At 39.7% G+C, this 26,140-nt stretch overlaps 1 protein-coding gene across 3 annotated transcripts in view; it reads left to right on the forward strand.

Annotated features, from left to right (window-relative positions):
• The first annotated feature begins 801 nt into the window (after window positions 1-801).
• Window positions 802-26,140, forward strand: part of LOC131468717 (dedicator of cytokinesis protein 3-like) — a 70,002-nt gene continuing 44,663 nt past the window's right edge. For all 3 annotated transcript variants that reach the window (XM_058643246.1, XM_058643247.1, XM_058643248.1), the window contains exons 1-5: window positions 802-1,222; window positions 14,140-14,223; window positions 16,879-16,919; window positions 20,662-20,717; window positions 24,965-25,061. In XM_058643246.1, coding sequence (XP_058499229.1) covers window positions 1,186-1,222; window positions 14,140-14,223; window positions 16,879-16,919; window positions 20,662-20,717; window positions 24,965-25,061 — 315 coding nt within the window. In that variant the 5' untranslated portion in view covers window positions 802-1,185. The remainder of the gene's footprint in view (window positions 1,223-14,139; window positions 14,224-16,878; window positions 16,920-20,661; window positions 20,718-24,964; window positions 25,062-26,140) is intronic.

The following is a 26,140-nucleotide window of genomic DNA, read 5'->3' on the forward strand; positions in this document are numbered from 1 at the left end:
TATGTTCACCACACTTTGTTTTTCACTTTGAATATGAAAGTGCAAATTAATACCAGGTCACTTTTGCTCTGTAAGGTGAAAAAAAAAAGAATGACACTATATTATATTTAATGCTATTCACTTATAAAGGCTTGGGCCCGCTGTGTGTGTGTGTGTGTTGTGTGGGGGGCATGATGACTGCACTATGACAAAGCATCAGTGGCTTTGGTGGCTCTGTTTCCCTGAAATGACTCACAAACCAGGAGGTGATTTCCCAACATGCTCTGCTCTAACCTGAACTGATCTGATTCACCTGAATCTGCTGCTGCTTCATTCACAACAGCCAGAGCAACACACTCACACAGTCCAGCATCTAACAACAACAACAACAACAACAACAGCAGGAGGAAAAGATGCAGTTTGTGCTTGTGATGGATGCAGAGAGAGGAGGGGGGCACATTTGCAAACGTTTGACACATCAGTGTTGACAAAACGAGTCACGTGACCGCGAAGATGGCGCATCTTTTCATATGTATTGCAGTTTTCTCGGTATTTCCTTGCACCAGCTCGAAGCTTCTCACCACAGAAACACCACGATCACCCGCTCGTTCACGCTGAGTGACCGTGGATCAGCTGGACTTGTTGTTGTTGTTGTTGTTTTTACTTGAAATGTACTTGAACAACAACAACAACAACGACGACAACTAATGCACGACATAAATAAGCTTCGAGGAAAAAAAAAAAACAGAGAGAGAAAATCTCAGCGCTCATTTCTGTGAGAGGAGCGCTCACCGTGTGCGTGCGTGCGTGGGTTCGCGTGTGATTGCGCGCGTGCGCGTTGCGTTAGGTGGACACGGAGACTGCATCAGACTGGAGACACACACACACACACACACACACGCCGGGATATAACAGAGAGGAGATACAGAGACAGTGCTGCTTTATGGTCCCTCTCTCCTTCCTTCCTTCCTTCTCTCCTATCCTCCTATCCTTCCTCCCCTCTCTGCTTACACACACATACATGCAGAGCTGAGGACGTTGATTCCAGACATGATGTAGTCCTCTCCCTCTGTTTCTCTGTGTGAGAGCTGCCTGGATTCTTCTTCTTCTTCATCATCCTCCTCCAGCCTTCAGCTCATCGCATCCTTTTTTCAGCAGCATCGACATAATGAGGCTTTCTCCAGCGGAGGGTGTATAACCAAAAATATGTGGATTCCTACAGAGGAGGAGAAAATCGGAGTTGGTGAGTGAAGCTTTTCTTTTCTCCCCCCTTTTCTTTGGTTTTAATTGACTTGAATGGAAACAGCGGTGAAGGATGACAAGCCTGTGTGCACGAGAAACACCCAATTTTTGTCCATCGACATCTCGCGTATGCAGGCTCATCCTCCTCCTCCTCATCATCATCACCATCTTCCTCCTGCTGTTGTTGTTGTTATTATTATTATTATTAGACATAATAATGACACGTATAGACTTATTATAATGGCTGTTATGCGCGGCCAGGCACTGTATAGAAAAGGGAAATTGCGTGGGAAGATAGAGGCTGCAGCCTCCAGCCCACCACCTTGAAGATGTGCTGCTGCTGTGCACACACACGCGCACGCACACAAGCATCCATCCATCCGCAGACTGTGCTTCACATCAGCTTCGTGCTCTGTAGTTTGAAAATATATATATATATTAAAAAAGCATAATGCGTCAGTCTTGCATTTTAGTCATTTCCCCCTTCATATATGGAGTAGAGTAGAGAGTGGGGGGGTGTGCAGGAGGCGATTCGTGTTGAAGCCACAAGGGGGCATCGTGACTGCGCACCTCCAACAGGTGTAGGCTGGAGTGGAGAGAGTCTACCTGTAGACAGAAAGCTGCTGCAGCAATGACACTAACGCACATCCCTTCCCTGCATGTGTGCACTTTGACCTTTTTGAGGGGGAGGAAGTGTGTTGATTGCAACAGTTTTTGCATCTGCATTAACCCCCCCTCCTCCCAAATAAATCTGTCCATCAAATATATCTATTGACATTGGCAAAAGACAAGACCTCACACGACAAAGACAGCCAACATCCACCAAAGCCCATGCAGCATGATATTATATAACACATGAACAGGTATAGGCTGAATCTGGCATTAAAACACCAAACACTGTACACACAAGGCTGTAAAAAAGAAAAGAAGCAGTAACTACATTGCAAAATGTGCAAAGACTAAAGCAAATGGAAGGGGAACAAACAAACAAGTACTATAGAGTCAAATCACCAGAGGAGACACCATTATAATAATGTGGCTGCTGAGTCTCCTGCAGCCACTGTGAAAAAAGAAAATCATCTATAGTGTATACGTTTATTCCAGAGGAGGGTTTTCATTCGGGTGGGGGGGAATGAGTCATGTCCAGATGCTACACAGCTTGTTACTTGCACTTACTCATGCTACACACACACACACACACACACATGCCCACACCTATACACCATGTGTGGAGGCATTAGATTTGTCATGATTGCATCATAAAAAAAGGCTGCAGGATGATAAAACATGAACATTAATGTCAAATCCTGTGTAACATTGTTGCTGCCTCTCCTGCCTGTGTGTGTGTGTGTGTGTGTGTGTGTGTGTAACAGTATAGTCATCTAATTGCATCTGATGGGGCTGTGCTTCGTATGTTCCTGACGGAGTCACGAGTCGTCTCCAGCAATGTATCAGGTTATTGAAGAGGGAGTTTGTTTGGTTGTGATGAAGCAACAGTTCGGCGCAGCAGCCTCCGCATCAGTGAAGTCACCTGGTGCTGTCCGTGGTGCTGAAATGCAGGGAAAGGCAGGCAGGAGCGACACACAGGTTTACGCAGCTATTCTTCTGAGGACTCTCTGCATCGACTTCCATTCATTTGGACAGCAAGAATTATTGCTAATGTTAACCATAACCAGTTGCTTAACCATGACCACACTTCAAACCATAGGCCTAAACTCAACCGGTTCCTCAGAAATGTGCTTCATTATGACCAGTTTTAGTCCCAATGAGGACAACTGGTTTATAACAGAAAAGGTCCTTAAAGGTAACATATACTGTTTGGATAAAATATATAGTAGCATTTTTTCTGATCAAATGTTTACTTTATTTTTTCAAACACAAAACAAATAATGATGTACAGCCACTGAACATACGGTTACATCTTTAACATTATTTATTGATAGAGTTGTAGCCTTCAGTTAGCATCAAAACTCTAAAGATGTTCAGTGTGTCCATTGCGGGCTATTGTAAAAACAGTGGTGGTACAAAATGATGGGCCTCCACAGCGCTGAGACACCTACTGGCATTAATATAAAAGGCTCATTCTGCGGAATTGAAAAAATAACAACACATACAAACAGGTGATTGTACACTAATACAATAAGATAACCTAAATTCCACACGGATAAACTTCTATTCAATATTAACTGGTTTTAAAATAAGATGGAGTGTTACCACATGAGAATAGTAATTACTGTATTCTAATGCAAGGATGAAAAAAATATGAATAGTTTCAGCATGTACTGCATGTATTGCATTTTTTTAAAATGGCTTAAAACATAGAACATGGTTGTGATTAAATTTGCTGCCTGTGTGTTTTGCTAATTGTGCAGTTTCAAGCTTGTGATTTTGATTTGAAAATGATAAAATTGCTATACTGTCGCATGTGGTTGAAATTGCAACTAGATTTATTTCGCTGCAAAGAGCTATTTGACTTAATAGTTTGCTCATTAGATGGAGAAACAAAGTGAGTCCCAGTAGCTCAGCAGTTTGTGAAATATTCAGACAAGCCTGTCTGGCACCAACAACAACAACACACCACATTTAAAGTCACTTAAATCACCTTTCTTCCTCATCCTGATGCTCGGATCGAACTTCAGCAGCCGGTCTTGACGATGTCGAAATGCCTACGTGCAATGTGTAGCTGCCATGCGATTGGCTGGCAACAATTGACGAGCGGTAAAAGGTGTACCTAATAAAGTGGCTGATAAAGAGTATGTTTTTATTTGATTTATTATAATTATGCTATTACAAAACACAATTTAGGTTGTTTATAGAACAATACCATCACTTTCAGTGTAATAAAAAAGTGAAAGTGTAAGGTTGCTGGAAAAGCTTTAAAGAAATTGACCTTCAAAGTGCTTGAATTTGACCTTGGAAAATATTTGTGAACCTTGAAAATTAGCACATATTCAGCTGAAATAACCCTCAACGGCATTTCTCCATCATCATAATGCATGAAGGCCACACTGCACACTGTTATCATCCCTCCTCCTTCTGCCTCATCTGTGTCATTAGTGACACCAGTTTTTGCACATTTATCTCTCTTCTTGTCATTGCCCACAAATTGTCTCTCACCAATATCACATTATTCAGTACAGCGATATAAAGTAGGGATTGCTCATCCCACTATTTATGTCCTACACTGATAACGATATTCAATATCACAGTATCTACTGATACCTATATCAGCCCGATATAGAATTGTTACAAAATACCACCTTTTTCCCCCCTTTATTCCCCCCTTTTTACCCCATCTTTATTATGATGATGGTAGTGCACACCTAATGAGGCTTTTAGATGATATTTTGGGTTTTCAGTATCACGTCGGTTGTCCCGAATATAAAAGTTGACCGATGTTTTTAATGAATATTCCATTATTTGCTTGAGTATAAGTCGAAATGTTTTATCAGTGATTGCATTTATGAAAACAAATCTTTCTACTCCAATGACGACCCATCTGTTATCACAAGGTGGCAGCAGCAGCAGCAGCAGCAGCTAGCATTTAGTTAGTGTTTGCAGAAGTGATAATGAAATTTACAAGGTTTCTTGAATGCATCTTGAAGCCACTCCTCTAAGCGCAACACACTGCGAACCCCGCATTATGCACTGGAGTTTATAGAATATTAAAATATTCAACGAATAATGTCATAGAATATTCAATCGCTTGTGTGCGGCCTGCTGCACTGTGACTGACATTTTTTGCTTTATAACTTATGTTTGGTCAAACTTCAGTTCAATATTCACTGTGTTATAGATTTAAAACATTTTGGAGCATTTACACTTCAGACACCATCAAAATATCTACTTTTATAATGTAATGCAAGGATCAGAATTCAAAGATATTGATATTTTTTTTTTAGCACAGAACCTAAAACAATCAAAGCCTTCAGCTTTAGCAGCCGCCAGGTTTAGCAGATTGTCCCCCCCACACATTTAATGAAATATAACAGTTTAATAATAACAAAGAATACATACAATTGTTTATTGCACCGATTATTCAATAAATTTGAGTAATCGTTTACTAAATTAATCGTCAACTATTTCAATAATTGGTTAATGGGTTTGAGTGTTTTTTCAATAATGAAGAAGAAGATTCTTTAATTTTTTAAACTTATTAAAAGAGAATTATTTTGGTTTGTGGACAAAACAAGACATTTGAATTGAACATTTCAAGGTGTGTGAAACACTGATCAATGTTTTTCAAAATTCCAAATTCGACAGATGAATCAAGTCAAAAGTAATCGCTAGTGGCAGCCCCTTAAATATTTAAATATTAAATATTAAACTTAAATATTTATTGAACAGCACTTGGACTTGCTTCCAATCAGTTCAAACACTCCCACAAAACTCTAGGACACAGGTGAATAATTTCCATGCGGTTAAATGGGAATCTTGTGAAACTGCGAGCACAGTAAGACGAATATTAATATTAAACACTGGAAGTTAACAGCAGTAAACGTGAAGCTAGCATGTTAATTTATGGTTTCTCTCTACAATCTGCGTTTCACAGTGTGCTTTATATATCAAATAAAAATGATGTACTAACAAAATACTGAATACAAAAAACAGGTCGTCAGGAGCTTAACCTTTGCATGAAATTATAACATTTCAGTGGATTTATTAAATTGAAAAAAATTGGATTTATTAAAAAACAGTGACATGAAACAGTGCTGTGTGTGGTCCCTCCATACATGCAGGCCTTTCTCTTTCTCTCCTGGGTTTTCTTAATGAGCTCCATCTAAACAGGAAACAGTTGGAGACCACCTCATGAAACGTTAATGCCTTTCTTAGAATCGCTGCCTATTCATTATTTTGCTCTTTGTGTTTATGTGGGGAAACAATATTAGTTTGTAAATCACTTGTCAGAGTGGCAGCAAATAAAGACCTGACATTTCAGGCTACTGTTCGTGCTGCTCTGCTCTTTCCACCCTGGAACTGTAACTGATGATTATTTCAATGACCTATTGATCTTTAATTAAATTAAAAGATTACTTGTTATGCTCCTCCATTAAGAAAACATCTGTCAAAAGTATAGGGATCAGCTGATATGATACTCTGTATTGGTATCAGTCCGATACTATTCAGAATGTAAAATTCAATACAATACAAACATCCAAGTGAGACGTTAAAGGAGAATTATGACAGTAAATAGTGAAAAGAATAAACTTCCTTATTTCGATGGATATATTTTATAAGAGCACTGAGAATTTATTTTGAATTTGGAAGAGCTTTGACTCAATCAGTACGAGAAAGAGAGAGAGAGAATAATCTGCTGGCTTCATCTGTGGCTACATGGACAATGCTCAGATCCAAACTACTGTAGCAGCACATGAAATAATCATGCTGACTTGGCCACCATTATCTGAAACAGACAACTCTGAAACCAAATGTGTTCATAGCAGAACAAAGGATGGAACTAATGTTCACTGAGAGTGGGATTAGGCAGATTAATGTAGCCCAAATTAGCCTTCCTCTTTAGTTTGGGGCAATATTTTAACCCTTTACGAAATATCTGGATGAAAGCTGATTAGCCTCATTTAGGTGAACACCTCCTTATGCGAGCCTTGGATCACAAAGCTCATTTTAACTGTAGTTGAATGTTGCTAACTGACATACACACCAGCACGATATAAATATATATATAAATGTTCTATCATTTAAGGTTAGATACACAAGTTAGATACACACATTACGATAGATGGAAAGACATTACATTGTATTGTGTTTCTTACATATTGTCACAACCCCTGGATTAAATCCTGGAGCTCTTGGTTTAGACAGTTGTTTTTGGACTTTTTGTCGCTTTTTCTTAAAGACTGACCTCTAGGTCTTTGTGAGGAACTAAGCTCTAAACTGTCATGTTAGCCTGGCTGATAGCCACAGTGGGTGTCAAATTATCATCCAGGCCTTGGCCTTATTGTTTATAATTAAACAATAATATCAGTGTGGGAACTAAAGGCTGCAAACATCATCAGTCATGTCTGTCTGTAATGTTAACAGCATTCATTTATCATTTAACAGCTTTTTTTGTGCCTGAAAGAGATTTTTCTCTTAAAATCCCAGACAGAGCTAATAAAAGTCAACCAGCAACATGACTCAAACACTGGCACCTTACCTTACCTTACCTTACCTTACCTTACCTTACCTTACCTTACCTTACCTTACCATAGCACCAAAGCACAATAAAATAACAATTGTATTTGCCAGAGTGTCCAGAGTGTATCCCAACTTTCGCCCTATGTCAGCTGGGATTGGCACCAGCACCCCCTGCGACCCTAATGTGGAGGATAAAGCAGTAGAAGATGAACGTTATTGTTTTGTATTACAGTCTTTATAAAAAAAAACGTTACACTACTCATTTTTGGACATTTCCCTCCTGTACTCTCATAAATGGTGTTGTGTTTGAAATTCCAGCCTAACATGACAACCCTACTATCATTGCATGCCCAGACACAGATGTGAGATCAGATATGGTAAAATGCCACTTTGTGTGCCTGTGTGGCAGAAGTAACAAGGTTAGCGGGACTCCAGTAATGTGTCCGTGTACGTGCATTCAACACATCTGTCACTTCATATTCGTCCTTATAGACCAGTTGCATGAAGAAAAGCCCAAACTGCCTCAACGGCAGAGCAACGGTCTCTCTCCTTCCTCCACCTCATCCTCCCTGGCAGAGGGCCAGTGCAAAGCTCTGAATCACAGCTCTACACCACAGTCCAAAGTCTTTCAACCAAGTTCAAAGTGCTTCTTCTTCTGCTAATAATTACTGGCGGACTGCACACTGAATTATGGGAACAGTTAAAGGACGCAGCCAGTGAGCGGGTCCGCTTCAGTTTGTTTTCTGATTGGAGCTAAAAGGAACTCAAGAAAACAAGTTTAGCTGTACACAGTGTCCTCTTTAATATAATGTTCCCACGGTGGTGCAATTACCACTGAGTTGTTCTGAAGGGGGGGGAGGGGAGGGTTTATAAGTCACAATAGTGTTTACAGTTGGACTGGCAGGCATTTGATGGCCTCTTGCTTCTCGTCTCTGCAGAACATGTCTCCCCTATGGGTCATTACCCAGCCAGCGACTGTATAAAGGAAGGTCAGTGTGTAACGTATGTTTTGTTTTAAACGTCAGTGTCGTGCACATAGAGCAGTAATAGAACTGTATGTGCGCTGAATATTATAAAGAATAGGACAAAAGGTATCTCAAGATTCCCTTAGGGGAGGTGACATTGTTACCCTGCCTTGAATATGTCTGACTCAAGTACAAGTTGAACATATAATAAACATTTATTGTACATTTTTTACAATTCTAAACGGTATTAAATGGCTGTGGTGGAGTGGTTTGAGTCACGTTTTGACCAGGGCCATGTGTGTGGGTTTGCTACCACTGTCCAAAGATACTCAGTGAACAAGTTACACGCTCAGTATGTCATTTGTACTGCTACAAGTCTCTCAAGTAAAAACATAACCGAAGATCTAAGTTTGATTACGTCGTGATGCAGCGTGGAATTGTGGGTACTGTTGTCTGGGGAGAGCTTTTGCATCAGAGCACGCAGCAAACGCTTCATCAGGGGTTTATCCTGGTAGTTCTAGCTGTCACATAATGCTCAAGAAAACCAGCTGGATCCGCTTCAAAACGTGCCAAGTTCTTCTGCCACATGACCAGCTTGGCGTGCTTTGGATGCCCATTGAGTGGAAACATTTGACATGGCGAGTTTGTTGTGCAGAATATTCTCCACTCTCTTACGGGAGATTCTTTCATATGATTAAAAGTCAAACGTCTGTCGACACACTGTCAAAACCACCCTATTAGACTGTAATATAATGACCAACAGACCAAAGACTAATGTAAGGTCTTCCTTTACTTGATTAATCCTGGTTTAAACAAAAAAATGTATACCATAGAATTTCTTATATTTGCACACACACCAATCTGTGAATGTTACTTATGTATTTAACACATCCTTAATACACCCCAGTAGTGAACACACAAAACATTGGTTTAGCTTGTTACTGGTAATTAAAGCTTAAAGTAAGTTTTAACATCATTATTTGTTACAACTTACATTGTATCATTACATTATAGACAGACAAAGTCAAATGGTTCTTTTTTAAGATGAGACAATTATAGATTATTTGTCTTTTTAGACAAAACATAAGAACAATTTCCCTGAAATGAGTGTAAATATTTGATAACATCACTCACTCACTCACTCACTCACTCACTCACTCCACATGAGGGTTGCAGGGGGTGCTGGGGCCTGCTGACATAGGGTGAAAGGCGGGGTCCAGGGCCGCTGCTAAGTTTTTATGTATTTGCTATGTGCGTCATGCAACTGTATTGCTTTGTAATACACAGGAGAGTATGCAGGGGAGTTGAGTGAGTGTGTACACTGTACACTGTTGCCGCTCATTAAATTCAGTCAAAGGTCTGTAAAGCCTCTAGGGTCATTTCACGATAACGGAGACGAGTAAAGTGGAAAACGTCATTACAAGGCAACAAAATGAAATGGTCTGTTACCTTGAATATAAATATGAATTTCTATGGATTTAAAGAGTGTTGGAAACATTATGGCTAATGTAAGTACACTTCTGAAAAAATTAGTCTTGTAGTTTTTATATATTTTAATGCACAAGTGTTAAGTATTGTCTTTAAATGGAGACTCTAGGTGTGAATGTTAGTGTGAATGATTAGAGAAAGATGCTCAACATAATCACACAGATTACACAATGTTGCATTGAATAGTAAAAGACAGTATCATACATTTTTTAAACAACTATTCTTTTATTGGTGAAAAAAAAAATCACAGATAAATAAACACAAATGTCCCATTTTGTCCTCCATTTCAAAATCCCATTCATCATTCTATCCTACCTGACCCGTAACTAAAGGAGCATGTACAGAGGCATTGGTTAAAGTGAGAGCCACAGCAGAGTGGTTGCAAAACAGGTTAAATTAAAAATAACTAAACTACCCACTAACTTAAAAATCTGAAAAGAAAAGAAACATGTGATGTATGTTGGTTCTTTGTCCAGGCTGAACCGTGGCGTTCGCCCACTGTCAGCTGGGACTGCCTCCAGCTCTCTCTGTGGTCCTCTCAGGATGAGCAGTAGTGAATGAATGAATAACAGGACAGTGTTACAGTCTGTGCTTGTGATACAAGGCGCTCCCTCAACATGGACACAGTGTTCACAGTGCTGTAGAAGTGCAGAGCTCTGGAATAACACACACACACACACACACACACACACACACATACCTGGAGTCATCACATGAAAGCCTATTACACACTGCAGCGCTGCAGGACGCAGTCAACACACAAAGTGGTGCTTTTAAACGTTTACTCGCCGGGTTCCTATTTAAGAAATAATGAATGAAACACACAGTTTGTTCCTTGACATGAATGATTATACTGGTTGTATTAAAATGAAGCCACAAGGGACACGGATTGAAATGAAGTGTCACACGGGTTGTGGAAATAATTTTAAAATGTATTTTACAGCAGTACATTCAATTCACTGAATTACTATACTATACTATCCTGTAGTGTAAAAGAATATTGGTGCTGCTGCTGCTGCTGCTGCTGGCAGTTACCAAGTGATGTTATGATGGAAATTGACTCCAGCTTGTGTTCTCACTTCATGCCAACCCAGAGAACTGGATTATTCAAAGACTGTTGTTTTCAGGCTGTCCTTAAAATAAATAAGTAAATAAATACAATCTGGCAAATAGGAGAGAGAGAGTAGAACAATTGCAAGGACAAGAAGTGGCGACGCGGCTTCCTGCTCGCTCCCGTTCGCGTCGTTTTGTTTAATGTGTTCTAACTATGTAACACGGAAAGAATGAATGAATGGCTTCATTTCAGAGGCTACCAAAGAGGCGCGGGTGACAGCTTCCAGTTCAGGGTGGACATGGCTGACTCTGTGGGGGGCACAGCCCCCCAATGCCCGTCCATGGCCTGTCTGGGTAGTAGCATAGTATTTTTAATTTTGGAGACCAGGATACAGTTTGGTGTTGTAATTATAAGGTAAAAGGTCCAGTTTGCCAGAGTTAGTGACATCTAATGGTGAGATGACCCTCTCTGCTTTTTCCTCCTCCTTCTTTGCTGGTTCATGTATCAGTTTCATGTGGGAGGAGCCATTCTTTCTCAGTCTGTGCTGCTGTAGAAACTTGGCGGCCTCCGTAAAGCAAGGCCCTTGTCAAAAGAGCATAGGGATAAAGCAGTTTTTATTTACACACGTTCACAAACTCATTCAAATGCGTAGAATGTAACTTTCATTTTAAACTGTGATGTTATAATGTAGGAAATATCAGCTCCTGATAAGTGAATTCTCAGTAGATGTTTGAGTGGATTGGACAATGGTTAAGAGGACAGTGGAGAAGAGTGGGTGTCCCCCCCCTGTGCTGAAGCTCCATAATTCCTACCAGTGGGTGACTGGTTACACAGTAATGCTCGAGGGATTTTTAAAATTCAACAGACTGGACTGATACACTGCTGCTGACGAGAAACGTTTGCTTTTGCCAACAGTTTCTCACTGCGTGTCCTGTCAGTCCTTCCAACATCCTACGTTCAGCATGTTAAAGTCTCGAGGAGGATTTTGTTGGTTTTGTTTTTCTGAGGATATGCTAATGTTCTGCAGCTTTTAGGCACAATGAAAGAGTGTTCGCACACCCTGGAGGGTTTTGTGAAGGAGGGAGGAATATGAAAATATGAGCCTGTGTGATGCACCCCTCTCTCTCTCTCTCGCTCTCCCCCTCTTGAACATGACAATCTAATCTTGTTGTGACGTGGCCTCTGCTGAAGAGTTTTCAGCTGGTGTGAGTGCAGGTTTTTGCAATTCAAATGAAATAGAGGCTATTAAAGATTGGGAAATACTCAGCCCTTTGCTGAAAAACTCCCTGCAGCCCACCAAAAAAACGGTGACAGACAGTCTCTTAAAGGCAATGTCTCTCGCTCTCTCTCTCCCCCTCTGATACATATGCTCGACTTGAACTCCAGCGCCATGCAGCATCCATAAGCTTGCCATTTAGAACGCAGCAGATCCCCGCAGCAGCAACAGTGAAGAAAAGCCCTCCAGTTTGTAGATGATGTGTTGCCATAGTTACCCGAGCACAGGATCTGAGCACTCCTTACCCTCATACACAGGCAACGCAGGCGAGCCCAGGCCCCTCCTCCTCCTTCTCCTCCTCCTCCCCCTCACTGGGTCCCCTGGCTACTTCATTAACATAATGATTCACACCAAACTCTCCTTGAAGGGCCAACATTTGTAGTTTTATTAATTTATTTCTTTTAAAAATCATCAGTGGAGACCAGCCGCTATTAAATAAAACTGTCCTTATTGATATAATATACAGTACTGCATAGATTTAGAGAAACAAAAAGAGGATATCCTGCCGTGAAGGCCTTTTCTGTGGCATCTATGTTCATCTGGTTCATCTGCTCACCTTTAGACAAAGTTAAATGCTATTGGCATTAAAGTGTGACCTGGCGGCGTCTCCTGTGACCACATGAGATCAGATCTGGCTCCAATTACACACGGACATCATTGTGTCCATCCGCGGAAATGAAAGGAAGTTTGTAACAATTCTGACCATACAGATGTGAGTGTGATGTGAACATTACATTACATTACATGTCATTTAGCAGACACTTTCATCCAAAGCGACTTACAAGGGAACTATGATGTCTTTTGCACACAGGGTACCGGACATGCGTGCGTCCTTGTGTGTGTGAGTGAGACAGAGAGAGGAGGAGGAGGTGACGGCGGCGAGTGAATTTAACGCTCTACTCACGTTGCTGTAACATGAAATAAGATCTTCACCCCCCTCCTCCCTCCCATTTCTCCGGGCTTGGGACTGGGACTTTAGAGTGTCAAATTAACCCAATCAATGGGGAGCAGTGGGGACTGGGTACCTTGCTAAGAGGTATCTCAGCCCTTGACCCTTTTGGGATTCAAACCCTCCAGTTGCAACCCAAGTTTCCTTTCCACTAGGCCAGCTCACTGAGATCAAACTAATTAGGCTTGATTGGACTTTTTTTTATTAAGAAAAGTGTAATATAAATAAAATGTATTATTATTATTAGAAATAAAAACAAAGAACTTACACCAATACAGAAAACTGATTTACTACTAAAAAAATATTGAACAAAAAATGTAGTATAGTTTCAGTAACATTTCTTATAAAGCTAAAGTGTAATATTGTTGATGGCAAAATAAAATACAGATACTGATATTTGGCAAAATGCCCTAATACTGGCCCCCCTACTGATTAGTGTAGAAAACTGTGAAACTGCAGTGCCAGGACAAAGATGTCAGCTGAGGGGGTGGTCTCTAATCCGTCCTGAGGAGGGATTTCATGTATGTGGCCACATCATCGTCTTAACACCGCCTCCAAATGTGATTTCTGTGATCAAATCTGAGGACACATTCATGACATGATAGACGACCACATGACCTGCAAGTGATCAGATCACTTAGAATGGAGGTTCATTCCTGGCCCAAAGACTCCATGATACTGCACATGCCAGTAGCGACTTGTGCTAAAGCGGCACTAAGCCTGCGCAGCAGCCTGTGTGGGCTCTACTTTAGGAAACAGTTTATGTAGCATTGCACAAAAATTAGGCCTCTTAAGAATTAATTGCCTATTAAAATAACTACCCACTACAGGGTGGGAGCTCATTTACAGTTAACTAAGCTGTGTGATTGACTGTGTTTGTATAATTTTATTAAGAAGCTTATTGAAAAAAAAAAAAAAATCACCATGCATCAACCCCAAAACACCTATAGCTCAGGGGACACACAGAAGTATGTCTTTATCACTATTATAGATCTTGTAAGTACTGTTGCTCTCGTGACCTTTTCTCCTCTCTTTCCTCTCTGCACAGTGATCTGCAACTTCCGGTCGTCAATATGTCAGGCCCTGGTCCTGGAGATCGGGGAGACTGTACAGATTTTGGAGAAGAGTGAAGGTAAAAACAATCTGGCGTCTCATGGTGATGTTGACTTCTCCTCATAATAACAGCGTTATTGTGTGTGATTGTGACTAATACAGCACAATTGCACCGCATCTCTCCAGGGAGATTTTGACTGCATTCACAATACCAGGCTGAAGTGACTCATATCTGGGGTTTTTTGTGCGTGTGCAAAAGATGCGTGGTGATGCAACATGAGTGAGAACAGTTACATAGGAGTCTATGCTGCTTTTGGTCAATATGGATATAATATGCTGAGGGTTGCTGTCATGACTGTATGACATCATGGCTGCAGTGGAGGAGTGTAGTGACAGTGAAGATGTGTTGATATCAGAGACTTCAAGCTGCACTCAGTAACTTTGTCATGTTTTTTTCTTCACTTTTGACATTTTCTTGGGCATTACTTTGTGTTTTCAGTCTTACACTAGTCTGTGTGTAGCTACGGAGCCCCACACATTTAAAAATTATGTTTTTAAATTTAAAAACGTGTTTAGTCATGTGAACATAGCAATAAGGTGGCTGTAGCATACATAAGGGTGTTTAAAAGTTGCCCCTTCACAAGGAATACAGAGGTTTCTGAAAAAATGAAAACAATTGTTCTTGTACAGTTAAAGCATATTTTTTATTCAGAATTGTTTTTATCTAGATTGAGATTACACCTTTATAGAGGTGTAGAAAAAAAAACACTACTCACTACTAGTAATTAGCAGTAGCTTTGTGACTAAAATGGACTATGCAACGATGAAACTGTATTTACTGCAACTGCACTGCAAACTGTTATTTCAAAAAGAAAAGAAACAACAAAAACAGATGATGGAAATATGACAACAAAGGATAACAGAATAAGCCACCCCCCCCCCCTCCTATATATTTTTTATTTCAAATGTTAAGAGGTTCTTATGTCCAGGTTTTTATGTATTGTATATGTATTGTTCTGTGTGGCAGTGTAGCTCACAAAATAGTATCTGTGCTCCAGTTTCTGTGATGAGAAGTAGTACACACAAAGGTGTGGTTTCTCCTTTTGGCCACAAGGTGGAGTATCCACTAAAGTGAGCGCTGCTTTTTTTCTCGATTGACAGGTAAGTGGCAGTCTCCACTCGGAACTCCATAGGAAACGTCCTTGATTTCTCCTGGTTCCATAGCGATAGCGGCGCGCCAGAGACATTTATATTATATATATTTTTCAGCGTGAGAAATACATGTGTGGCGAGAATGCGTGACAAAAGACCAAAAAGCGTTACTGTCGCGCTAATTGCGTGAGACGCGAGAGCCCTGCCTTAGGCTAAACTAGCCAATGCTAACGCAAGCTATTAGCCATTTGGTATATGAAAATGACATACAAAAATTCACATAACCTTTGTTTACTTTCATTTTTATGTAACAGGTAAACATTTACTTTACATTATTATATCATATCGTAAATCATCAATTACTTGGCATTAATGTTTTTAATAATTATCTTTTTAAAGTTACAGTTTTTTTTACACGTTTTTGCAGGAAAAGCAAAGGTATTACTTAATATAGACTGGTATATTTAACTTCTTTTTGTTGGATAATGTAAAATGTTGTGCTACTGTGCCTATCGTAAATACATTGCAATCATTTTGGTCAAGAATTCTAGTAAAAATCAGTCCTTTGCAACAGGGCTAGTGTTAGGTTAAACTAGCTATGGCTAACAAACTCTAAGGTAGTACATTATTTACTGTTATAGTCATGCACCAGGTAATCAGTACTTTTATTTGTTTGTTTTATAATGATAAATATATGTTGTGATAAAACTGTTATGATAATCATTTTTCAGAGCAGCCATTTCGACATGTTTCAGGTGTTTGTGTTAACATTAGTGGCTCTGTTCAGTTCACATACACCTGGAAGAACAGTGTGACAGCAAGGCAGCATGCACCTTGAAATTGAGGGAGGTAAATTATATTGAGCCACCACTGTTGAGCTTTCAAAATGGTTGCTATGAAAAATGCATTAAACAGTTTATTTCATACAGTAAAATGGTTTGCTTGCACATACTATACTATACTATACTATACTGTATGTACTTCATATTATACATTCTAATAATTTGGTTTAATGTGTTATATCCCACAACAATGTTTAGTGTTTGGTACTATTTGTGCATGGCTAACTTATAGTCTATGTCTCTCTTAGGAAAATAAAAATAACTTTATTTACTCTTTTAGTATAATAAGCCAAGTTTAACAAGATATATTACATTAATAATGACTGAGCATTAATGTTTCTTTTAATATTTTATCCATTGTGTTAAAATCAGTACAATAGGGATTTTTCACAGCAGCCTAGAAAAGCACAGGTGTTACTAATGACCTTGACGATGGCTCTGTTTCGTTCACACATGTGACGGGGAGGCAGCGTGAACCCTGAAACTGAGGAAGCTAAATGGAACTGAGCCATTGTTAATTTGATTATTCACACCTGTGTTTTTCCTGCTGTGACCTGTCAAACTGTCTGTTTTTGAAAAATGCCTATGACATCACAAAACTATAGACTGCAACCATCTCTTTTTAATATTTAAGTTAAAAGTAAGTAACACAGTGTTGGTGTAGGCAGTGTGCTGGTACACACTGTATATAATGATGTTGATATCCAGATATTCTGATGTGTCTTCTCATTTGTCTTCAGGTTGGTACCGAGGCTTTTCCACAAAGAAGCCTTCTATCAAGGTAATTTTCACAGCAAACACAAACCGCTGGTTGATCACATGATTTATATTAGAGACACAAGCAATGTTATATCTAACTAATTCTCTACTTTAATAATTTAATATTTAATATTAAATCGGTACAATAGTAACATAGTAATATTCAACAAAAGACACTTTTTGTCAGATGCAGTGACACCACCACATCTGTAAAACTGGTTGCCCTGCAACACGACGTGATCTCCACATCAAGGTTTTATTAAAGACTGTTGTATTTTCTGTGAATGATAATGTGGTGCGAGAGATGTGCATCCCAGAAATAACTTTGTCTAGACGACAAAGAGCTTAATGACTGATTAACTGATAGCTGGAAAAGGAGGTTTTTATAAAAATACAAACTCTATTGACCTTTGCTGCCAGAGGTGCTTTATTAAAGGCACCATTTTAATCTTGATATTCTGACCTCATAGTGCAGATGCACTAAAAAAGCTTTTTTAATAAATCAAATCAAATCAGTGAACAATGAATTGTACTCATTGGAAGAACATCACACACACACACACACCATGCCAGCGTCATGCACAGACCACTCTGAGTCTTCATAATACTACACTGTTTTGCCATCTGTGCATCATTTTTAAATAAAAATCCTAATTTTGTTTTATTTTCTACCAGCAGATGGTGCAGTTAGTAATCTGAAAACCATGAAACAAATTAAATAAATCCAGATTTTAATTAAAAAGAAAAACAAGACGTAATCATCTATAGCAGTAAAAAAAATGTCTTTACTAACTAGTGCAGGACAGATACAGAGGTATTATGGTATTTTATATTTAATTGGAGAAAGGTGGAGGTTCAGATGGAGGTCAGGTTGCAGGGATTAAATCTAATCTTGTGTTTCAGTTCAGAGATTGCTCATTTTGAATGGTTGTGAAAAATCCTCTGCACCATGATCACAAAGAAAAAAACTGTGATCTTAACAGAGATCAGTACTCTGCCTGTTTATAAAATGCCAGGTGTATTATTATCAGCAACATAAGAGCAGCAGATTATTTTTGTTATTTTCCACGTTCCCTCGGATTTAAAACTGAAATGGCAGAAGCTGAAGTGTTATGTGATGCTGCTGAAAAGTTTCAAAGAAAGCACTAAAGCTGTCCAGCCCTGGTAAATGTAGGTGTTAGTGGCAACATGCTGTCCTTTTCTACTCTCACCAGCTATTTACAGTTCTTACTAACACCCTCCATTTTGTTATGCACTCTACTGCCCACATTGATTCGCCCTCATACTCACTCTGTGTGGAGCGAGTTGGTTATGTGTGTTCGCTGTGGCTTTTTCTTCCACATCTGGCAGATTAGAATAAGAAAGATGAACTGAACAGTTAATCCAAGCCACAATAAGGTCCGTGCTCATGTAATGTACAGTATGGGTTTGCATCCTGTTTTTTTTCACATGGGCAGAAGAGTAGGAAGATTCTCGGTTTGAATCCTGGTTGAACTGGGACCTCTCTGTGTGGAGTGTGTGTATGTTCTCCAGCTTCCTCCCCACAGTTTTAAGTCATCCATATGTTACTATAGGTCAAAGGTCAGTCAGATCAGTGTGGAACATTAAGGATTTTGTTTTGACAGAAATAGAATAAACTACCCATAAGTGATCTGCATTGAAGTAACTAAAAATGATGAGACATAGAGTAGTGTACTTTACATGTTTATATCCAGGGTAACAAATGTCATCTGCTTAACCATCTTTGCTGTAACTTCCATGAAACATCCGCGTGAGGAAGGAAATATTTAGCAGGACTACTTAGCCAGTGCGTTGTCTTTTGTTTTTTTCATTTTATGTGTTTATTTGTCACTGATGGGTTATGACAACTCATTGCTGTTTGCTGTGCATTCTGCTACTGAAGCTTTCTCTGTAATGTACAAACGCCAACCAGTTCTCATCCCCAGAGCATCATATACCGCTGCTCTGTCATGTCCCTCAGTGTCACCTTGCCTGACAGATGCACAAGGTATCTTTCTGTGTCTGAAAAATCCAAGCCACAATAAGGTCCTAACCCACATACACATATATATATAATATATATACACATATATATATAATATATGTGTATGTGTATATATATGTGTATATGTATGTATATATATATATGTGTGTATATTTATATGTATATATGTGTATATATATATATATATATATATATATATATATATATATATATATATATATATACAGTATATATATATACACATATATATATATATATATATATATATATATATATTTATTTATTTTCCTTGTCAGTGATTGCTCACTAGTGGCTTTATACTCCCAGTGACGTTAAAGTATAGACGAAGACTCGGCGCAGCTGCTCCAAATGCGCCGCCTGGTGCGTCTCTTTCAGACGTGGAAGGACACCCTGTGCGCCTGTAAGGCGGCGCAGAGGGACGTAACTGCCGGAAGTATATGACGCTCTTGGAATGAGAACGAGCTGGCAAAGGCACCGGAAACACAAACGAGACAACAAGACAGCAATTCCCATGATCACTCACTGCTTTCTGATGTCGTCAAAATAGGTCTTGAGTTATTTGTTTAATTTAAGCCTTTTATATGGACTTTAGGCAAGGACCTTGCTTTACAGAGCCTGCCATTTTGTGCTGCAATGTTTCTACAGCAGCCCAAGTGGCGAAAACAGCCAGAGCATGTGTTTTGATTTTGAATTGGAAGATTATTATACAAATGAAGAAGAAGAAGGACACATTTTCTGGAATGCGAATGCTACTGTAAATCTTTGATGCAGTGGGGAAATGAGAGGTTTGAGGGTTTGTTTCACGCTGCAGTCTCACAATTAGATGTCACTAATTCTTACATACTGGACCTTTTTAGAGGTAAACTAGGCATGGTAATTCCATTATAACCTTTCAGCATTATTAATCAACTAATCTGAGAAGGAATGGCACTCTGTTTACAGCCTCATAAATAGATCTGTGGTGTGACGGAGGCTGTGACCAATCAAACAGTTCAGAGATAGACAGAATGCCACTGGTTATCAAACTGACAAGTGTGTCTTTCTATGCTCGTTTGAAGAGAGAAGCTCAGGACAGAGAGCTGTGATCCAAAAATGTGAATATTTTAATTAAAAAAAAAACAGCAGTTTTAATTAGAGATGCTAATTTGACCATGAACGTGAGTGTCAGTTGATTGTCTCTGTATGTTAGCCCTATACTAGACTACTGACATGACCAGGTTGTGGCAAGCCTGTTGCTTGCTTCAGATCCCTCCTTCACCCTCAGTGGAAAGGACATATGTTTTTACCAGCACTTCCCAAATTTAAGACGTTTGAGGCCCTGAAGTTTCTGCAAAATATCTAAGGTCCACACCCGGATTTCTACCTTAGCACAACATTGAAGTAAAAAGATAACATCTCTATTATCAACAAGTACTCATCCTAATTAAAATAATAATCTCAATACTGAGCAAAAAAAAAAATGTGTGTGCTTATAAATAAACAAGAGATATCACTTTTTACCAAACAGATTTCAGTATCTTCTAGTTTAGCTTGCCCTCCAGAACAAAGAATAAATATCCATCTGCAAAGTAAGCATGCCAAGAACTACTTTATATAATAATTCTAGCATTTAATACGTGTTAGCCGAGTCCACCAAAAAAACACAGCACACACTTTATTTTACTTATGCATTGCAGGAGGATTAAAAACACAATTCTATCACACTCTGTAACGTCTCTGCTCCTTCTTCTGTCCACAGGGTATTTTTCCGGTCAGCTATGTCCACGTGAAGAAATCCACAGTGACCAACAGAGGGTGAGTTTCATGGTCATGTTTCCTTTATTTAAGCATGTGCAAGATCCAAATTAGCAGCACTCTGGTCTAGCTTTTTTAAAAAAATGGAATTTATTGTGAACTCTTATACACCCTCCTACACCCACATACATGTAATATGAACAAAAGAAAACAAAGCAGAAGTAGCGAGCTATTGTTCAGATGTGCTGTTTTTGTAATGTTCGCGGCCACCCACAGTTACAGAAACACCAGTTTGGGCTTGAATTGCCTCCGTGCGCTTACAAGCATACACTACAAGTTGTATTTGAGTCAATTTACTTTGTGATATTATCAATAAAGGGACTTTATTGATAACTTTATATACTACATTTAATTTAATCCTCCATTCATGACCATTTTGAGCCAAACGAGAAGTTAGTTTACATTCTCACCAACCACTGACTGAGGTTAGGAGAGAAAGTGAGTATATGGGGTGGAGGATGTTGAAACCAGGCAGGAGGCATAGAGAGAGACCACAGAGAAGGTTCATGGATGTTGTACACTCCTGTTATCCACACCACCATAGATTTTTTGAGCTCCCAAAATGGAGAAGTTAAATAATTCTGCTGGCTCAGTTTTAGACTTTTCGAAACGACGACGCAATTACCTCCATTGACTTCCCCATTGGTTCTTATCAGCCATGACTCAACTATCAGCTGTGAACAAAGTGCTCCCCTTAATACTTTCAGTTTAAGTTTCACCTCACTGGTTTGATTACAGTGAGTATGTCCGTGATTTGATTCCAAGATGCACTGCATCCGCAGTTTTCTATACACATGCACATGGCTGCTTTGTCATCAGTCAATACAAGCTGTCAGATAGAAATGATCCACTCTCACTCTCCTATAATTCAAACAATTGCAAAACAAAACGAAATGCTTCTAGCAATTACAAAATCAACAAGTAATGTTTCCAAACCGTGTACATGTTCTTTGAAATATAACATTATCGGTGTCATTGACTTTAAATCTATTTCTTATTAAGCTGAGACGTGTAGTAAAAGCAGCCAGTTAAATTTTACTCCAGTTTACTGCGGCACTCTGTATTTTATGTAAGAATGGAGTGCAATTCAAAATGCTGCAGACCAGTCGTTGATTCTCTCTACAGATCCATCTACTAGCATTTTACAGACACATTCTGGAAGATGATATTAACACTTTATAGCTCTTATCAAAACAAGGTTGCATAGTGCTTTACAAATACAATCCAGAATTGGATCAAATAAAAACTAACAAAGACGACATGCAAACAAACATCAGATCAGTTAAAACCAGTTAAGAATCAGGCTTTGAAAAGGCTTCCCTGTCGATACTTTCTGTAAAGATGTGAACTAAAACAATAAAATAGTCTTCACTCATTACAAAGAGAGTGATGCAGAGCAATCAACAGATCAATGACAGGGCATTGACATGTGTATACCTCCCTCCTTTGTCATCTAATTTACCCTCACCAGTGATCTGTGACGATCTAATCTTCAAGCAAATTACCACTTGTCAACTTCTGATATGTACCTGCACGCATGCACACGCGCCGCACACACAAACCATCTACAGTTCCTGTCACAATACCTGTCCACAGCTGCACAGGCGAGAATAGATACAAAGACATGCAGCTCAGCTCTTTATCAGCTGCACTTATTGATGTTCAATCTGCAGACTGAGACCTGAGGTTTGATTGTGGACTGGGACTTTGCCGTTATGTCAGTTGAGTCACCACATAGCATGAGGACTCTTGTTTGCTCTCAGACAATTAAAAGTGCAGACTCGGAAACTGACATTATTATACACCCGCGCTCCGGGAGTTGCACTTTGGGAAATCTGCTTTGCTGTCTCATGGAGTTAATGAGGTGACACACCTACTGCATCTCTATAGTTCTCCCAAAGCATACCCTCCACAGACTATCACCCTGATTCATGGTGTAATAGAGATGTTTCCCTCATCGCAGGAAACAGTGATACAGTCTGAAAGTTTGCAGCTGAGGTCAGAACAAAGTGCCATGTGAGATTTAACCTGTGCTTTAATGTTACTGCAGAGCTCCACCCATGTTTATAACTGCAGCTGGAGATAATATCACTGCTCTTCGTGATTTAGCCTCACTGTCAGATAAATCTTTAAAATTATCCCCCGAGGCAGCAACATGCAAGCATGTTGTTTTCTGTGTTTATGTAGGGCAACTTACAAAATGTTTTTACGGATACACTACAAATGACTTTACTTATTACTTATTTCTTTACTCTGAAAGCAAATACTTTGTGTAATAGCCAGCAAGGCAGCCTGACTATCAATAGCTTATTTAAACCATTTTTAGGTTTCTCAAAGACATACTGTTTAGACTACAGCTGACAAGTAAATTGCATACATTCGAAGAGGAAATTACGTTCCAAACAGCAGGTGGCAGTAATCTGTATTTGTCATTAAAAAAGGGAAACAGGAAGACCTAATCAGTGGTGGGTGGCACATATTCAAGGTCATGACAGAGAGGCTAGATGAGCTTGTCATAGTTGTATTTGTTTCTAAATGTCCAAACCAACTAAGATAGATATTGAAGAAGGTTCATGAACCCTAGCAGTGTTCCTTTTTTGTTGTTGTTTGCTTAAAGCAATCATGAGTAGCAGTGTAGCATCCTACAAGGCTCCTGTGGATGCTGACAAGGGCAAGTGCCGCACACACTGCCCTGAGGGGGACCATGGATGATCATTGATTGCCTAACAGCCGACCATTGTGGTGGTGTATCTAGCGCTTTAAAGCTGCTGTCAGTGATTTTTTTTTTTTTTGTCTAACTTCCTGTATGGGGAATTATGTGCTGTCATTAAAAGTCCCCTCCTTCCTCCCTATGTCAACTCATGGACACAAGTATTTCACAGCAGCTTTAAGGACCACACGGCGAAAGTTATCAAGCCTGGCTCAACACCAGGCGACTGTAGAGTGAGTTCTCTTTGAACTTGAAGGTTGTGAGTTCAATTACCGGCTCCGCTAGTGTACATGCCGATGTGTCCCTGGGCAAGACACGGCTGTGCCAGCAGTCAATGGTTACGAAAGATGAGTGTCAGAAAAATGTGCTGCACATAGATGCGTTGCGTGAATGGGTATGAATGGCAAAAACCCCTAGCAGCCACTTTCAAGAGGCATGACCAACAGACATAGATAAAAATGCCTCTGTAAGCAATTGGATAGACCTACAACCAATCTGACTAATGATAATGTATGCAGAGCAATGAAAAAAAGGGTCAACGCTTGTTGTAGTTTTCTAGGAGCAATGGCTGTCTACTAGTAGTGTCTTATGACTTTGGCTCGGAGAAGCTCCGTGGAGCAAGCCGGCCTTGAGCAGGCCAGGGGAAAAAAAACTTGAATGTTTGGTTCCCTTAAAAGACTCTGAAGTTCTTAAGCTTGCCGAAGGACCTCGTCTGAAGAGTGAAATCAAATTGCTGCAGACTCTACTCAAAGTTATCATTAGCATGTCATCAAAGAAAACACATGTCACTACTTTGTCGTCCATCTCATTTCCACACCCCTATCGCGAGTGTTACCACACTGCTTACTCCTGGTACAACATCTTCCTTTGTACCATATTGAGATATGACCATAGAGGGCGACGCTGTTGCGTGTAGTCGACTGTTGTTGTTTTGTGTAGGAGTTGCTAGCTCTCTCGATGTGGCTGCACACACCTGCGGCCATTTATTCAGTTCATCACACACCGCTCAATTCGTGACAGCATGGCCTCATCCCCACCATATTTTTATACCCTACAGTGCTAGCATTTCCATGGTTACAATGTGCATGATGTTGCAAAACAGTGCTGAATGATGTCCTCATAATTTCCACTATTAATGTTTTACAATCTTTGTGAATAATATAATAGTAATGATAATAATAATAGCATGTAAATTAATGTATATTTACATGCAATATACCATCCGTGTTGTTCAATTCAATACATTTTTATATATCTAATACAATGTAAAAATTACTACATACACTTCATAATCTGATTGATACTACGTATTAAAAGTGGCTACAGTCTTGTTTTGTTTTCAGGCAGTTCTTGTCCTTTTCCATGAAAGTTTTTAAATCTTTTATCAGTTTTATTTCATTAGGCGTTGAATTCCAGATGTGACTTCTTTTGGTGGAGAAAGCTGATTGCCCAAACCACATTTGGGTTCACGCAACACAAGTGTCCTTGTATACACTCACTTACACATGCTACATGTTGTTTGTATTCTCTGCTGCAGGTTGTGCGAGACAGTGGTGCCCCTGGAGGACCCTATTATCACGGAGACCACCTCCACTCTGCAGGAATGGGGCGTTCTCTGGAAGCAGCTCTATGTGGTGAGTAACAACTCAGCAAATAAAACACTTAGCAAAAAAAAACAGGAGACATGGAAAACAAACAGTTTTTTACTAAAACAAACTACATCTGTCATCGTTTCATTTGTATCCTCCTGAGGGGGTTTGAAGGATTCAGCTTCCAGTATGTTCTTCTACTCTGCATCCGATTCAACACCTCTGCCACCAAGAGTGGTGAATAACCTTAGATGTCATTCTGACTACCAGCCTACAGTTTCACATACAGACTGTGTAGGGACATAAATGGAGGTTGGATACAGATAATGGCCTGCAGACCTGTCATATGCAATTTCATGCTGTGTCATTCAGCCATTGATTGATCTTAGCCTGCCTCTCATAGTTTCTACATCATCCCTTAAGATCCACCACCTTCAGACAGCCTTAACTTACCGAGCAAAAGTGATTACTGGAAACATAAAGTATCCTTAATCCAGCTGAGTGTGTGAGTGTGTGGGGAGCAGGCAGAAGTGGTCGGTAGGGTTTGAATGTGGAGACATTGCAGAGTTGGCATCAAGTTTTTACATAACCTCTCACTGTGGACTGCTCATGCTCTGAGCAGCTAAGGAGCCCAAGGCATTGGTGTAGTGATGTAACTTCCTCTGAAGCCTGACTAATGTGAAGTGCTGATTTAACAGTGCTTGTTTTGGTGCTCACCCCCTGTGTGATATGGGCCATGTTGCCACAGTTGCATCCATAATAACGGGGGTTTCTCATTGGCTTGATGTTGATACATTTTACCTTATTGTTGCCAATTAGAATTCATGGTACCACTTCAGGGAGCAATGGCCTAAGCATAACTGTGCATCTGTTATAATGCACATAATTAGCCCTGCAGAAGAGTCGTCCGAGAGGGCTCATCAACCCCGACAAAAAAAATCTTTGTTTTTTAGCAGCAACCAGCCTTTGAGAGAAGGAAGTGTTATCCTCGTTAAATTTACATGGGCAGTGTGGCGGTGCTTAATCTTTCAATTAATGTAAACAAACCTGGATCGTAATGTAGGCTTGTCCTGCCATGGCCAGAACAGAGAGATGTTGTCACTGCTCTATGAGAAATGGTGATG

The sequence above is a fragment of the Solea solea genome, chromosome 11, assembly GCF_958295425.1.
Source record: "Solea solea chromosome 11, fSolSol10.1, whole genome shotgun sequence".
In the NCBI taxonomy this organism is placed as follows: domain Eukaryota; kingdom Metazoa; phylum Chordata; class Actinopteri; order Pleuronectiformes; family Soleidae; genus Solea; species Solea solea.